The sequence below is a fragment of the Gordionus sp. m RMFG-2023 genome, chromosome 4 (genome assembly GCF_954871325.1).
Source record: "Gordionus sp. m RMFG-2023 chromosome 4, tfGorSpeb1-WG-v2, whole genome shotgun sequence".
Lineage (NCBI taxonomy): Eukaryota > Metazoa > Nematomorpha > Gordioida > Chordodea > Parachordodidae > Gordionus > Gordionus sp. m RMFG-2023.
In genome coordinates this window covers 6,786,956-6,801,804 of record NC_088778.1, presented here as the reverse complement: position 1 = coordinate 6,801,804, position 14,849 = coordinate 6,786,956, and the positions used below count along the sequence as shown (strand labels likewise).

The 14,849-nt window shown below is 28.8% G+C and overlaps 3 protein-coding genes across 3 annotated transcripts; all 3 read right to left on the bottom strand.

Moving 5' to 3' along the window:
- Positions 1-4,698: 4,698 nt before the first annotated feature.
- Positions 4,699-6,996, bottom strand: LOC135928573 (uncharacterized). The gene is made up of 5 exons (XM_065465029.1): positions 6,696-6,996; positions 6,331-6,459; positions 6,009-6,175; positions 5,611-5,779; positions 4,699-4,907 (listed from the first exon to the last, which is right to left on the bottom strand). Exons 1-5 carry the CDS (start codon positions 6,994-6,996, stop codon positions 4,699-4,701), a joined length of 975 nt encoding a protein of 324 aa, XP_065321101.1.
- A 445-nt stretch (positions 6,997-7,441) lies between these two features.
- LOC135928572 (putative uncharacterized protein DDB_G0291812) lies at positions 7,442-9,266 on the bottom strand. The gene is made up of 6 exons (XM_065465028.1): positions 9,057-9,266; positions 8,534-8,940; positions 8,353-8,455; positions 7,886-8,081; positions 7,532-7,763; positions 7,442-7,454 (listed from the first exon to the last, which is right to left on the bottom strand). Exons 1-6 carry the CDS (start codon positions 9,264-9,266, stop codon positions 7,442-7,444), a joined length of 1,161 nt encoding a protein of 386 aa, XP_065321100.1.
- A 1,139-nt stretch (positions 9,267-10,405) lies between these two features.
- On the bottom strand, positions 10,406-10,907 carry LOC135928571 (uncharacterized). The gene is made up of 2 exons (XM_065465027.1): positions 10,660-10,907; positions 10,406-10,574 (listed from the first exon to the last, which is right to left on the bottom strand). The coding sequence occupies exons 1-2, from the start codon at positions 10,830-10,832 to the stop codon at positions 10,406-10,408; spliced, it is 342 nt and encodes a 113-aa protein (XP_065321099.1). The 5' UTR covers positions 10,833-10,907.
- Between the last annotated feature and the right edge of the window lie 3,942 nt (positions 10,908-14,849).

Below are 14,849 nucleotides of genomic sequence, written 5' to 3'. Positions count from 1 at the left end.
GATATAAAGTACATTATTAAGAAATTAGCGTATATAAAAATTGAAATATATTGCAAAAAATATAAATTGGATATAAAATGATATAATATTTTAGAATGCATTATATAATTATATATGTTAACGTCAGCGTTTTTTGCCAGTGTTATTTTTCAACTTTTAATCATTTTTTGAGTGCTTTTTTATGTAAAAATAATTTAAAAATCGGATTTTACAGGAAGTTTATTTCCATCATGTTTGGATTACCAACCCTATGAATTTTAGACAATTTTGCCGTGAAAATCTGAGCATAAATATAATAAATTTATATTAATTTTTTCATAGATCTTTTATATAAATTATATACTAAGGCGAAATTGTATACAATTCTTAAGATAGGCATTTTTAACATGACATGATGGAATACATATCCTTAAAAATTTACTCAAAAAACAAATTTAAAGTCGAAAAAATAACACATTGACGCTAACATATATAAATAATTATGTTATTATAATGTAATTCATTAAATTGGAATAGATCTAAAAAGGGTGTAAATAAACCTACAATATTCGCTTTTAGCAAATCTTTTTCAATATTTTCATTGATAACCGCACTAATTCTTGATTGGTTATCATGTGCAGAATGCAGACCTGTGACTTTTCAGTTACTTATTAATATATGGATAAGAATTCCACTTATTGAGGAGGAAGGCCCATTAAACGTTTAGCATCAATAAACTGCAAATAAGTTTTATCATAAGTCTTACAGAGAGATTTTTTATCATGACATTCATCACGGAATTGTGTTAATATAATTTTGAAACTCTTTCAAAGCACATCGGAATTTATTATGTTTATAGTTATTATCAATATATTACCTCATCCCATTTATTGCGAGATTTAAATCGAGCTTCAGTTGGAAACAAAGCCGTTAAAATTGCTCTTCACCAATAATAATATGAAAGTCTATTGGCAAGTTTTTTTTAAAAATATTTTATATCAGATAAGCTAGCTAAAAAGATAAAATGGTATAATCTAAAATATAATATTTTTAATTAGTAGAATTATATGAATTAGCATCCTTTAACCTAACTTGCATATTGTCTATTGAGGCGTATAATGAATTGATTAGTTGATACAATGAATTTCCTTCAATATTACTAATCCAAATTCATTAATTCTTTAGCTTCTTGAGCTATTTTCATATATTCTTCTCTATAAATATTTAAATAAAGATTCATTAGAAATTATGAAAGAGATTTAGAACCAACCAGGCATATTCTTAAACGATTTTAGAACACGAATGTTCGCTTTATTGATATTTCATCTTTAGGTAAAGTGGTTGTTCTTGGATGCTTTAAAGACAGCTGGAAATTAAAATGAAACAACATACATCAGGCGGGATCTGATAAGAATTTATCATTTAACAATTGGATAGACAACCTATTGAATTTTGGACTGTTGCTATATTGCTGAATTTTTGAAATGCTTATACATCGCCTCATAATTATTCCAAACTGACTTAACACTACGAAGATTTACAGGCATCAGTAGTATACCAAGCATCCTTCCAATATTCAGAAACTGAATACCCAGGCGCTATTAGATACTACGTATTTCGATTTTTGTTAAACTACCTATATATAAACTCGATTTGTGTCATTAAAGGTAGGATTAATGTCTGTAACAATCTTTATTGCATTGAGAACCAATAATTCTAAAGGGTGGGAAAGGTTAGTTTTTGAATTAAAAGTATCAATTATGATAATATCTATTTTGTTTATATAATATTTTATGTTTATTTCATGGTATAAAAAATATTAATATGCTAAATTACCATTATAAAAAATCAAATATTTTGGAGTGACAGGCTATGCCCCTATTTTTTTCTTCTGGTGGGAGCAAATTAATTCCTCCCCCCCCTCCCCCGACAGGTCCTAGTTATTTAATAAAAAGAAAATATCTTTTATTGAGTTATTACTAATAATTGTATTAGATGTTAGTTGTTGACCATTATATATAATTTTTTTGATTTTTGTTGTTTAAGAGCTCGGTATAATTTAAATAGATAATAAATTATGAATAATCACCAGGCACAACATCTATTCTGCAGTAACATTAGCTCTCAGGAGACCCGAGCCATAAATGATATAATTCATAAACTTAATTTTACATCTTATTATAATCTTTTTAAGATATTTTATTTATTAAAATTAATGATGAAATCTAAGGGTGTAAAAATTATTGTAAATCAAATTAATATATGGTTATAAAATTTTTTAACTAAAATTATCACGATAGGATTCAACAACACCAAGAGTAATGAAGAACACTTAAATGCCCATAATATGGAATAATATTTATATATTTTCCTAACTAAATTAAATATTCTGTGCATTACCCATAATTATTTTGTTTGAATCTTTATTTCAAAATTACAAATTTTACCATGATAATACTTTTGTTAAACTGGCCTCCCTCCAAGTCTTTGTTAGCGTTACTTGATTGAATAAATATAAATATATAATTTTGTTTTGTTTTTATAATTTATTGGAAGTGTTTGTCCGGGATAATTAAGCCTTCTATTCATAGTAATGACCCCTCTAAGATTCTATCATATATTTACAGAAACCGTTATGTGAACCAAATACTAAATAGAATTTGTTAAGGGTATAAGTCTATTCTATTTAAAAATCTAGTCTATCAAAAAAATTATCTTTAAAATTAACATTTTAAAATTTAAAATGTAAAATGTAAATAAGGTTCTATCAATTCAACATGCATAAAATTTATTAATTTAAAAAATGAGCATAAAATATATTTATATTTAATATAACATAAAGTTTTTCTTAAACACTCCAAATAATGGTATTTATATTTATAAATATGAAAAAAAATATATATAAAATTAATAACATTTAGCATAAATTTAAGTATATTAATTATTATGTATATATATTGTATAATATTAATATATATTTAAAATATGAATATAAATCCACAAATATTAGTATATCATAAAATTTTAAGAGATAAGATAACATCAAGCCAACAGTAAATAAGCTACCTTTATAATTAATTTAAAAGTACTAGAGTTATAAATCATTAGACTGATGTTTAAATTTGCAACTGAGATGAGATCATTATATTTATAATACTAAAAGTAAACTTTATATATACTATTTATAAATATTTTTTTAAATATTTTTTTAAATATTTTATATATTTTAAATATTTTTTATTTTTAATTATATTTTATATTTTTTAAATATTTTTGTTAATTTTTTAATTTTTTAGATTTTTATTAAATTTTTTAAATAATTTTTTTTTAATATTTTTGTATTTTTTTAAATAAAGTTATTCATTTTCCGTTAGGAAAAATATATAATTTTAATAATTTTTAAATTTTTTTGTTGATATTTTTGTATTTTTTTTCACCTTTTTTAGTTATATTTTGATTTTTTTAAACAGAAATTTACATTTATAATATTTTTTTTATAAACATTTAATTCATCCCATTATGAGCAAAAACTTTCGCACAAAATTCAATAATTATAATTAGCACACCACTAAAGGTTGTTTATAATTTAACAAATCAATTCCTTAAACGTCAACAATAACATAAAAAATAATTTCAATCCAATGAATGCTTAAAATCAATCAATATGAAAAAATATATAAAAAAAATTAATGAATGCTTAAAATCAATCAATATGAAAAAAATCCGTAATTCATGGGTCCCTAATTGATTCCCATTCGGTCGGTTGCTTGTTGGCCAAAAACTTGAATTTCATGGTATTATGGCCCAGCAAATTAACGATGTAAAGACACCCGTCAGGCCCAAAGCACATATCAGCTGGTTTGCTTAGGGATACCAAGCTGCCATTTTTGGTAGTTCTTATAGGACATATATATTGGCCATCTTTGTCAAATACCTTTTTATATTTTAGAGAATACAATATATTAGAACCCTGTACAACCAGATCTGAGTCCTATCCGACCGAACTCGGGCGGATTCCGGCTTTCATTTTCGAATTTATAAGATTTTTGAAAATTAAATATCGGGTATTAGATCGGCTTTATCCGACCTTATATGAGCCAAAAAATTGGTCAGATACAGGGCTCCACAGTGCACGCATTTATAATTTTTGTTTTTTATTTGTATATAGTAAAATTAAATTATTGTTTTCCAATACGATCAATATCTCAAACCGCTCAAATTGGTCATACGAGCTTGAATTAAGTATAAAATATCCTTACATGAATTCTATCACTTTTAGAATCAGCTATGGCCAAATTTCCGTCATGATCAACGGCTATGCCCGACGGTTCGATTAAATCCACCAAACTATTGCTATGTCCTCCGAATATGGATAACGGTTTTCCGTCGAAATCTACCCGGTAAACTAAATGCTTCCCTGTACGAATAGACGTGAATAAATATATATATAAATCTTAGGGCCTCTATATATTCAAATAATATTCTAATGGTAGATTTTTTGGGCCACGGATATAAACTTCACCTCTAGCAATTATTTGTAGAAAACGGAATCTCTTATAATATAAATTTCCTAACTCGAAAATCGAATGCAAAACAAATTTTATACTATTTTTGCTCCAAATATCATTTCAAGATAAGTTTTCACTTTGACTTTTTTAGTTTAAAATATATCATATTAAGGCTGGAAGAATTTATTTGTTTCTTCGCCTCCTACACATTTTAATACAAACCTAAATCAGTAACGGCGATCCAATCATCATGAACGGCCAAAAATCGGCACTTAGAACCTTGTCTCCAATTTCCGCATATAGTATACAAGGGGCTTTGCTTAACCAATTTTCCCGTCTCGCTGTCGTAAAATTGCAGGGTTGGTTCAGGGAAGGTGTAACAACAGGTCACAATCCAACCTTGTTTGGTTAAACTCAACCCTGTTAGAATAACATAATATGTGCATGAATTTTCATTGTCTATATTAGAGGTCTGCAATGGGCGGGTTTTTAGCTCGCCCGAATACGGGCGGACGTGGTCGGGTTTTCTAAAATATTTTCATATTGAACAGATGGCGGGCCGGTTTAATTTTTTTTTAAAGTAATGGCCAGGAGTGGGAGGGTAAATTTTAAATATATTTTTAGGCCAAATAATAAAAGTTTCCAAAAATAATTTTTAAGCATTAGGCAAGCGTGTTAAAAAATTTCAAAACAATGATTGGGCGAGTATTCTGGCTAAAACCCGCTCATTGTAGACCTCTAATCTATATTGTATGCATATTATATCGTTTATTTTAGTATTTGGAATAATGCTTACTATATGGAATATCATTTGTCAGAGTTGTTAGGATATTTTTTATGATGATAATAGATAATTTTAATAATAATTAACGTACATCGTTATAAAAGCAAACCCCATAGGGTATAACTTTCAATAACAAAAGTATAGTTTAGCGATTTCTTTATTTTCAAAATTCTTAATTTCGTATGATAATTATCTTTCACGTTAAACAGAATTTATTTTAAGAAACTAATATCAATAACACTTTTGTAGACAAATTAAAATTAGCATTAATAGGTAAACATCCATTTCCGCTTTTATTTGAATTTTCCTTCAAATTTTTTAATATAAATATTATGATACCGTATGGCCTATTAACGTGACCCTCGCCGAACGCTTGGAGAAATTTACCCGTGGGGGTGTATATTTGCAGCCTAAAATCATCTTTTATACAAATGTTTCCGTTGTCTAGAACCACCGCTGCCGAAGGTCTAGTAAACCTTCTCTCTTTGGGAGACGTACCAATCACAACCTAGAATTTTTAACAAATTAATAAGTCTTATGGCACATTAAATATGTATATATAAGTTTAAAAGAATACAGTCGTCCCAGATGAATATTGTGAGTAAAAATCCTCAAGTCCCTATTTCCCAACCTAGTAGGATTTTGCATTCTTAAGCATTACAAAAATGTTTCCTCCAAAATATTGATGTGGGTTCTGACACAAATAAAAAAAAGAGGTCTCAAATAAAAAAAATGACCTCCTGTATCCCATTTTCGTCAAAGATTTTAATTTTATCGTTACCGCTATCGCAAATAATGATGTTGTTTGTGAACGGACATACTGTTATACCGATGGGAAAATTGAAAGTTCCCAATATACCCTTGCCCCATTTCCCGATTTGGAGTACCAAATCGGCTTCAATACCTGAAAATTCCGTTAGGCAAAAATGAATTCTTGAAAATTGTAAACTCAATATTTATTATCAAATATTTTCTCATCCGATTTCACACTTTATAAATATTATATTTTTTCTTAAGTCCTCATTATCTTAAGAAAATACATAAGGAGATAAATTAAACCTGGTCCTCTCAATACATTGCTTCTAATCATGCTTCTGAGTTTGACATTCACTCTGGGTCTCTTCCTAAGTGTAGGTCCAAAAAACTCAGAAAGACTTAGCCTTCTAACGTTTTCGTCCATTATTTCATCTGAAATTTTTAAAAAAATAACAATGAGGAATTAATTATATAGGATATAATAAAAAAATTTTAAATAATTCATTATAAATTAAAAAATAAACTTTAATTCTTTTTTTTTAAAATTCTAAATTGGCTTAAAGGAATAAGTGCATCTTAAGTCTATTTCATATACATCTTCACCTTATATCAAAAGCAATCGTAAGAAACTACCAAAAAAAATGTATTATATTCATTCGTTAAAATACCTTCGGCAATCTTTGCTTCCGCTCCGTTGAGGTAAGCAAATGATAAAGGTACCGGAAGTGATCCGGAGTCAACTTCGGTAATCGCCTTTGCTGCGTTAGAAACAACATCTGGTAGAGTTCTTAGCTGCAAGCCCAAACCTTCATAAACCATTGAAATTTCGTTATTCGAGGTCAAGGAAGGCTCGTTGCTATGAATAGCATTGTTTATTACAATACCATTTTCCTCGGCACCTTTGATCCCGTTAGCGAGAATGAGAGGAGGGGAGGGATCGTTGGATGTAACCATTTCGACATCCTTCATATCTTTATCCAAAAGGATAGAAGTATCAACAATAGCCAGAGATTCAATTCCAGTCTTGGCAATTTCTACAATTTTTTCTCCAGTCAATTTTTTGTCTTGGTCGCATTTTATGACGAGTCGGTTGGCTTAAGATAATCACATGCAAATAATAGAAAAAATATTGTTTTCTCTGAAATGAACTTAGGATTACCAAATGTTATATCATAAACTATAGCTAATTTAATAAAAGGCCTTTCGCAGCATTTAACCCATTTATCAAATATTACGTGCTATAATATTACGGGATTTATTAGAAGAATGGTAAAATGTGGTTGTGGATGGATCCGATAGTGCCGAGCTGGTCCTGCTTTGTTGACTAGAAGAGCAAGTACCTTCATTTAAGATGTACCATTTTTTCTTCCTACTCTCGGTGCAGCTCCCATTGTTACCGTTGAAATTATGTTTGTTAGAACCCCTGACTTCGTAGGAATTCCTTTTTTTATTATAGTTGAAATTGAGCTTCTCTAAACTATCCATACTATCCGGGGCAATTAACAATCCATCATTAGGCAATTTAATCATTTCAGGTAAGTCAGATGGGGCATTCTGACAAGCTATCATGGCTTTAAGTCTATCACCGGATATGACGTTCTCTTCATCTGGAGTCTTAGTATTATTCTTTTGGCTGTTAAGGGTTATTTCAGAAGCAGATCGCTTCATCTTAGTATTCCTAAGTGGGGCTTTGTCGGTTTCGGATCCAAACATGTTTTCGTTTTTGATCTTAAACGCTTAAATATATGAAATAATATAATAATTACATTGTACCTCATTTATTATGCCATGAATAACCCTAAAATTTAAATTTAGTCTTGATTTCCATTCACACAATTTATGAAAACACAAAGATTACCTTTACCATTACCCCCTCCTAACAAGCTTATGGGCACTTTTTCATTATCGGCTATAAGAATTTTGTTCTTTATGCCGCCTATGATATCTTCTTTTGAATCCCCGCAGTCCATTCTCCTATTACTGATCAGATGCTCATCCTTGATTGTACTAGGTGGCAGTTGATTAGCTGGCATATAAAAGGGATCGGGAAGGGTCTGAAGATTAATTTATAATTTAAGAACGTTAAAAGTCATTCAATATGAACGGAGTTTGATATACATGAATACATTTCAAAAATTTTGTCGAAAACTTCAAAATGCCCTTTTTATTTAGTAATTTTGCGCACAATTAATGTTCCTTAGAACAACTCAAAACTTAAATTTAAAATATTTTTTAATTGTTGGAGTCATATTCTTTTCTACACAAAAAATTCTCTAAAGATAATGAAAAAGGTATAGCATGTTCGTTAAAAACTATAACTTTAACCTTGTAAGCATCCTTGAGAATGTATCTGTTCCGTTTTAAATCGGCAGTAATGGTTCGGGCAAGCGGCGATTTAGCGCAAGATAACAAAAATTCTTTTGAATACCTAAGAGATATAAAATTTTTTAATTAATTACATAAACTTTTTACTCAACGTTTATATATAAAAATATTTTTTACATACCTTATGACTTGTTTTTGCGGTTGTTTATAGCTGCCTTTATCAAACGCGCACCTAAAATTAGCAGGCCATTCGCTATTGATTAGTGAATTAAATCCTCCGTTATTACCAGTTTCATTGGCAAAATGAGATGAAGAGGATTGATTATTGTAAGGATAGGAGCTGTTTTGATGTTGATATTGATTCCCGAGAAGATTCGCATTTTGGTTTCCATTGTGATTTCCATTGTGATTTCCATTATTTCCATTATGATACCCATTTTGGAAAACGTTGTGCTGGTTGGTGTTGGAGAAACTGCTCAAGGAGCTTATACTTTTATTATCTCGCCCACCATTAAATTCGTCCATAATCGCGGCATCATCCGTCATGTATTTGGAGATTCGGAAATCCGAGATGGATTGCAAATTCGTCTAAATTAGTTTGCATAATTTAAAACTAAAGGTTATATTATTTTACATCAATTAAAATGAATGTAGTTATTCAAATATATATCTATGTGAAGCAGCAAAGGATTAAGAACTTCAACCTTGCTATGACTCCTGTATCTCCTGTCGCAGTCATACTTGTTGATAGCAGTGTTGGACTCAAACGTAGGGTAATAGGAGGATTGAATGAACGAATTTTGTGAGATAAGCGATTTCCCGTATTTAGAATTGCTTCTCCTAACAGGAGGCGTGGCGTAAACCATGATAGGACTTCCCAATATTGGCTGGCCATACAATTTGACCGTTAGCATGTAATAGCCTGGTAATTAGGAAACGAGATTTAGATAATATCTATGGTTTCAATTTTTTTAACATCTTAAATTATTTGGTTTTCCTAATTTATAGTAAATCTTTAAAATATTAAATACAAACTTTAAAATTCTATCTCCTCCAATTGAAAATTTTATTTAGGGAAGAATCGAAAGAAAAAAAAGAAATATATCAATAATGCTAATAACACAAAACTTTTATGTATTTAAAACATTTAAAATTTTATATGTTGAACCTAATTTGTGGGGAACAAATTGAATTACATAACGGCCTTCCATTGGTTGCTTCAGTGTAAACATAACGTTCTTATGTTCCTGATCCTCAATTAAACACACTAAATGATCCCTTAGAAATATTGAATCCTGTTTGCACACAAACTCGACTGAACAAATGGCGTCCAGGTCTGTTAACTAAGAGTATTAATCAAAATTAGCTATACAATAATGAATATTGGATTTTATTTAGAATACTCTTGGAATGATATATAATATCTTTCTTTCTAGCCTTTTGCTAGTCTTTGTTTAAAAAAACGTCCATCCTATCTCCCATTTATAAATGTTAAGTAAAAATTACCACATCTCCTTGCTTGATAAAATACAAATCTTCAGGTATAGTTAGCAGCTGCCGGATGTAGCCTATGTTTTCTTTTTGGAAAAGTTTCTCAAAGTTTTCGGCCCTTACAAAATCTAGGACTTCGACTGGTCCAGTTTGTTCGTTGGACTTGTATGAGAGTTCTAGAATAGCTCTATGGATATTTTCTATGTTATCCTCTAAATCTTCGTTCTAAGAAGGATGAAATATTGATAATAGAAGAATTTTAAAATTATCGAAAGCAATTTTAAAAAACTAGTGAATAGCGTTACATTTGTGAGATTATTACTTTTTTGCAATAGTCTAAATATATATTAAGCTAAAAAATATATATAATGAGGAATAATTTAAAATTTTTTAAAAAAAATCAAACTATATTTTTATTTAGAATTTTCTTATTGGGGAGGATTTTCGAAGGCCTGACACCCCGCCCCCTCTACAACTCTTCTTCTCTCTTTACAGAATTTACCACTATTCATCCCAAAAATGGTTTCTAATTTCAACATACTACGATAAAAAAAACAATTAATTATTTTTTTACAATTTTTCCCTTCATCAGGTTGTTGATGTGTTCTCTCTTTTCCTTGACGGCACCATTGATAGATTCCAATTTGCGAAGCAATAATCTCAAAGTTTCAGCTTTATTTTCAATCGCTTCATTCAAATCTCTCATCAAATCGTCTTGCAAGCCAATGATTCTTTCAAAAATATTATTATAAAAAATTAATTATTCTTCATTAACTATCATGTTTTAAAAAAACATATATATATTCCAATAAAAACCTTCTAAACGTTTCTTCAATAGATTTTTTGGAAATAAGGCGTTTATTCTCTAGAAGCCTCAAACAATCCTTGATTTTGTACTGTTTTTCCTCGTTTTCCGCGAAACACTTTTCGATCAATTCAAGAGACGACGCTAGAGTACTTTGTATATCACTGCTAGAATTCATGGTCATGTGATAATTTTTATTGTTTTAAAAGGCCTGAGAGTTTTAAAGGATTTGTAAAATTAATAATTCTTTTTTTTTATAATTTTATTCTAGTTTTATTATTTTTAAAACATTATTTTTTTTAAAAAAAAAATATATTCCTTGTGTAATGAATGACACTTTTGCAAATTGGAAAAACTACTTATTTTGCTTTTTTTTAAACTTTGTTTAGCACTTTAGGATTGAATTAACTTTATTCAAAATAAATCGTTAGTTTTTTAGAAATTTTTTATATAAATTTAATAATTTAAATTTGAATTTGTTCTAATTTCTATAGACTTATTTCTTTCTAAAAGAACGTTCTATTATGAAAAAAAAAAAATTGTCAAAATATTATTACAATTTTATTTCAGAAAGTAAATATTGTTAAATCTAAATCTATGAAAATTTTTTTGTTATTAGAATGTTTTATAAAAAAATAAAATTATTATTTGTGAACCAATATCTAAAAGAATATAATGTGTTTCAATTCAAAATATACCAGTCATTTTAAATGGTTTTTTTTACCAGGGCATTTTCTTTATTTCTTAGCCTAATATTAAAATTGCTAGACATTACCACACCAGTATCTTGATTTGCTTTATATTAATTACTCTACAAATTATGAAATAAAATCGTGAATAGTTTAAAATATTTATATATATTTTTTTTAAAGATAATTTGTTTAGTTCTGTCTCCATTTATCGAAAACAAGAAAGAGATTTTTTTTAAAAGAATGGCATAATTATCATAAACTTATCATTCTTTTCCATCTTTGAACTTTTTTTTAGATATAATCTAGAATCTACGATTCTTTTACCAATTCTGCAATATTTGAATATCTTCAATTCTTAGTAAATCATATAAAAAATATTCCTTTATATAAGATACTTTGAATAATATATTTTCTCTCCAGAATCATAGATTTATACTTTGAACAGATTGCTCCATCTGAAGGACACGCAATCAAATATAACGTAAGCCCAAAACCTGGGGGTGCTTTATTTGATATTTTTGGAAATAAAGATAGCATATTCACAACCAAAAAGTTATGTTGATAAATAGCTACATTTTTACTAGGTTTTGAGCCTTCTCTAATAAGGCTAAATCAAATTTTTGAGCGAAACTACATCTTAGCCTTGACCCCTAGATTTAAACTTAAAGGGTGCTCAATCTTAAAATATTCTCTTTCCTTAAGGCTTAGGAAATTTCGACTGCTAAGAGCCGATTATCAACACTTTATGCAAGAAATAATTCAATTTTAACAAAATCTTTTAGGAATTTGAAATTTTCTTATAGGTATGTTGTTATTTGTTAGGATTATCAATTCAATTTAAAAGAAATAATATATTGGCATTTTTTTTGTTAGGTTCGTCAGTGTCTTTTTGCCAGTAAGCCATTTTTTTTATTGATTAACTGATATTTAAAAAAATAAATCATTAGGAACATGTTGACAAAACATTATGCATATAGCTACATGATAGAAAATTTATTGTAAGCAAATCCCTTCAAAATCTACCCCTACGCGGCCTTCGGAAGCGATATATTCCACCTATTATACTATAATAACCCGTGACATTAATTAAAATATGATGAGCCACCATTTCTAACCTCCAAACAATTCTAAATAAACTCTTGTAGGGCTTGTGATTATTTAGGCCAGAAATAACAAATAAACATTAGTTTAATCAACTAGTTGTTATTACTAACCGTATTCTATATATTAGCCACGAGCTTGTATAACTTCAAACTTTACTAAAATATTATCTGTGAATAAACGAGAAATAATTATTTATTAATAAATTTAAACTTTTTTTTTTATCGCTTATTTTTATTATTAATCTACCAATAGCGTTTATTTGAACTTTACCCTATTAGGTGTCTACTCAAATTGGATGCGAGTCGCTTCTATTCTACTCTCTCATGTAGATGCCGTATAGGTAAATATTTGAGCTTGTTCGATTCAGAAATTACTCCTTTATTTAAAAAATATATTGTTTAAAAACTCAAAAATTAGTATGATTAAATATAGAATATAATTTGTCTAGAAATTATCATCTAATGAATTAGCTTTAAAAATGGGGGTATAATGTTTTGAATAAATTTTAAAATTATTTTTTAATTTTATATTTTTTCCGACATATTCTTTATTTATTTTGATAGAAATTTGGGCCTGAGAACCGATTTACGAGAAGCAAATAAAAGGAATCTAAAGATTCAAATTAAACGAATATGAAACTTGGGCATATATCGATGATGAAATTCCTAATTAATAATTTTAAAAATATTCTTAACTGCGTGGATACTTTAACCATCAGTATTTCAGTGTGTGTAAGTGATTTTCCTTTTATGAATTTAAACATGGTAGATAAACGAACTAGTTTAAGAGTTAATAATTTGTTCTTAAATATTAATGGAGCTTCTCATATCTGGAATAGATTCCAGTCTATGTATCAAAATATGGAAAAGGGGGAAGGGGGCTATTTACATTCTTTAAATTAGCTCTCTCAAAATCTTAAACAACTTAATACTCTTTATTATAGGCCCTTTCTCTTCACCCTTTTTTGAAAACTTCTTTAATATACTTAAAATTCTATAAGCTATAAGAACTTCACCCGTATTCAAAAATGAGTATTTTCTATCCTCGCACGAACTTATATTAAAGAAAAAGCTTGAATCATTTTTGAACCTAAAATTTTTGACTTCTGCCCAGCGAAAAGCCACTTTACCATAAATCTAACCTATTTGGCATCCGCTCACCTTTGTGCTTATCTAATCTTTTCACTTACGAATTTCTTGAACTCCAACGGCTTATCCCAGACGACGAGATAACCTCAGTCCTCGACACCTGGGAGGAAAATTGCCCACTATCAGACCAATCCCTCATGCCCAAAAAGACTTGGATTTTTTACTTGTTTCCTGGTCGTTGATTACATTTTTACAGACGGCCACCTTGAGCCTTGAGGTTAACCTTAATTCAATATTTTTTTTAAAGCGAAAACAGGATATGAATGGCTAGAGACAATACCCAGCTTCAACCTCTGATTGCTTTTCTTGGTCGAATAGCTTATTTTCATCGCTTTTCATCTAAGATGTAATAAAGTAAATTACTGCATTGCAAATATTCTCACGGACGCCAGCCCCCCAACCTGCCGCAAAACAACAACATTCTATAAGCTTTCGAAGCTAACATACCATCCAATCTCAAACCAGTAGGTCTTCTTAGTGACAGTTCTGAAAGGCTGGGGTATTTAATACCTTGCTCTAACGGCTTTTAGTCTATTATGGAATAATTTAAATTAATTTTTTTAAAAGGCCAAAAGGGCCAAATTCGGATTTTAATATTTTTTAAAATTTTCCAACCTCGCTCAATTTTTTAAACATACTATTTTGACCTATTATTCTGAGCTTGTCGATCTCTGATTAATGTAAGATGTTTCAATTTCGTTTTCTAACAAACGCCTAGTCTGATAAAGAGCTTAAACTTGGACACCTTTCGTTTGTTTATAAGTGCTTGATGGAATGTTATTTTTAATATTTTCTTAAACTCATTTTTCTGTTTTTTTTGTGTTTATTTTTGTTGTTTACTTTTTTAGTTTTATTTTGTTTTTATCGTTTTTTTTCTCTCTAATTTTTTGAGGTGTTCAAACTATATAGACGGCCAAAAATCCGGCTGTTTGGTAATAAGTCGAACCAAGACACACACTAAAGGTTTTTTCCTATAAGGTAAAAAGATTACAAGGAAGTCTACAGGGAAACTATTTTGACCTTAACTTAATTTGAAAATCAAAGAGAAGGGAATCCTATATGATAAACTCGGGAAAAAAATAATTGTATGATATTAAAATAATTTTGATATCAAGCTTTTCAACAATCACATCAAATTCTGTAGTTGTAGAAATATATTTTAGAAGTAAAGTTATTATCATTTTTATTAATTGTTGAATATTATTATAATATGATAGAACATAAAAAATTTAACGGCAGAATTGTCATATTTAAATA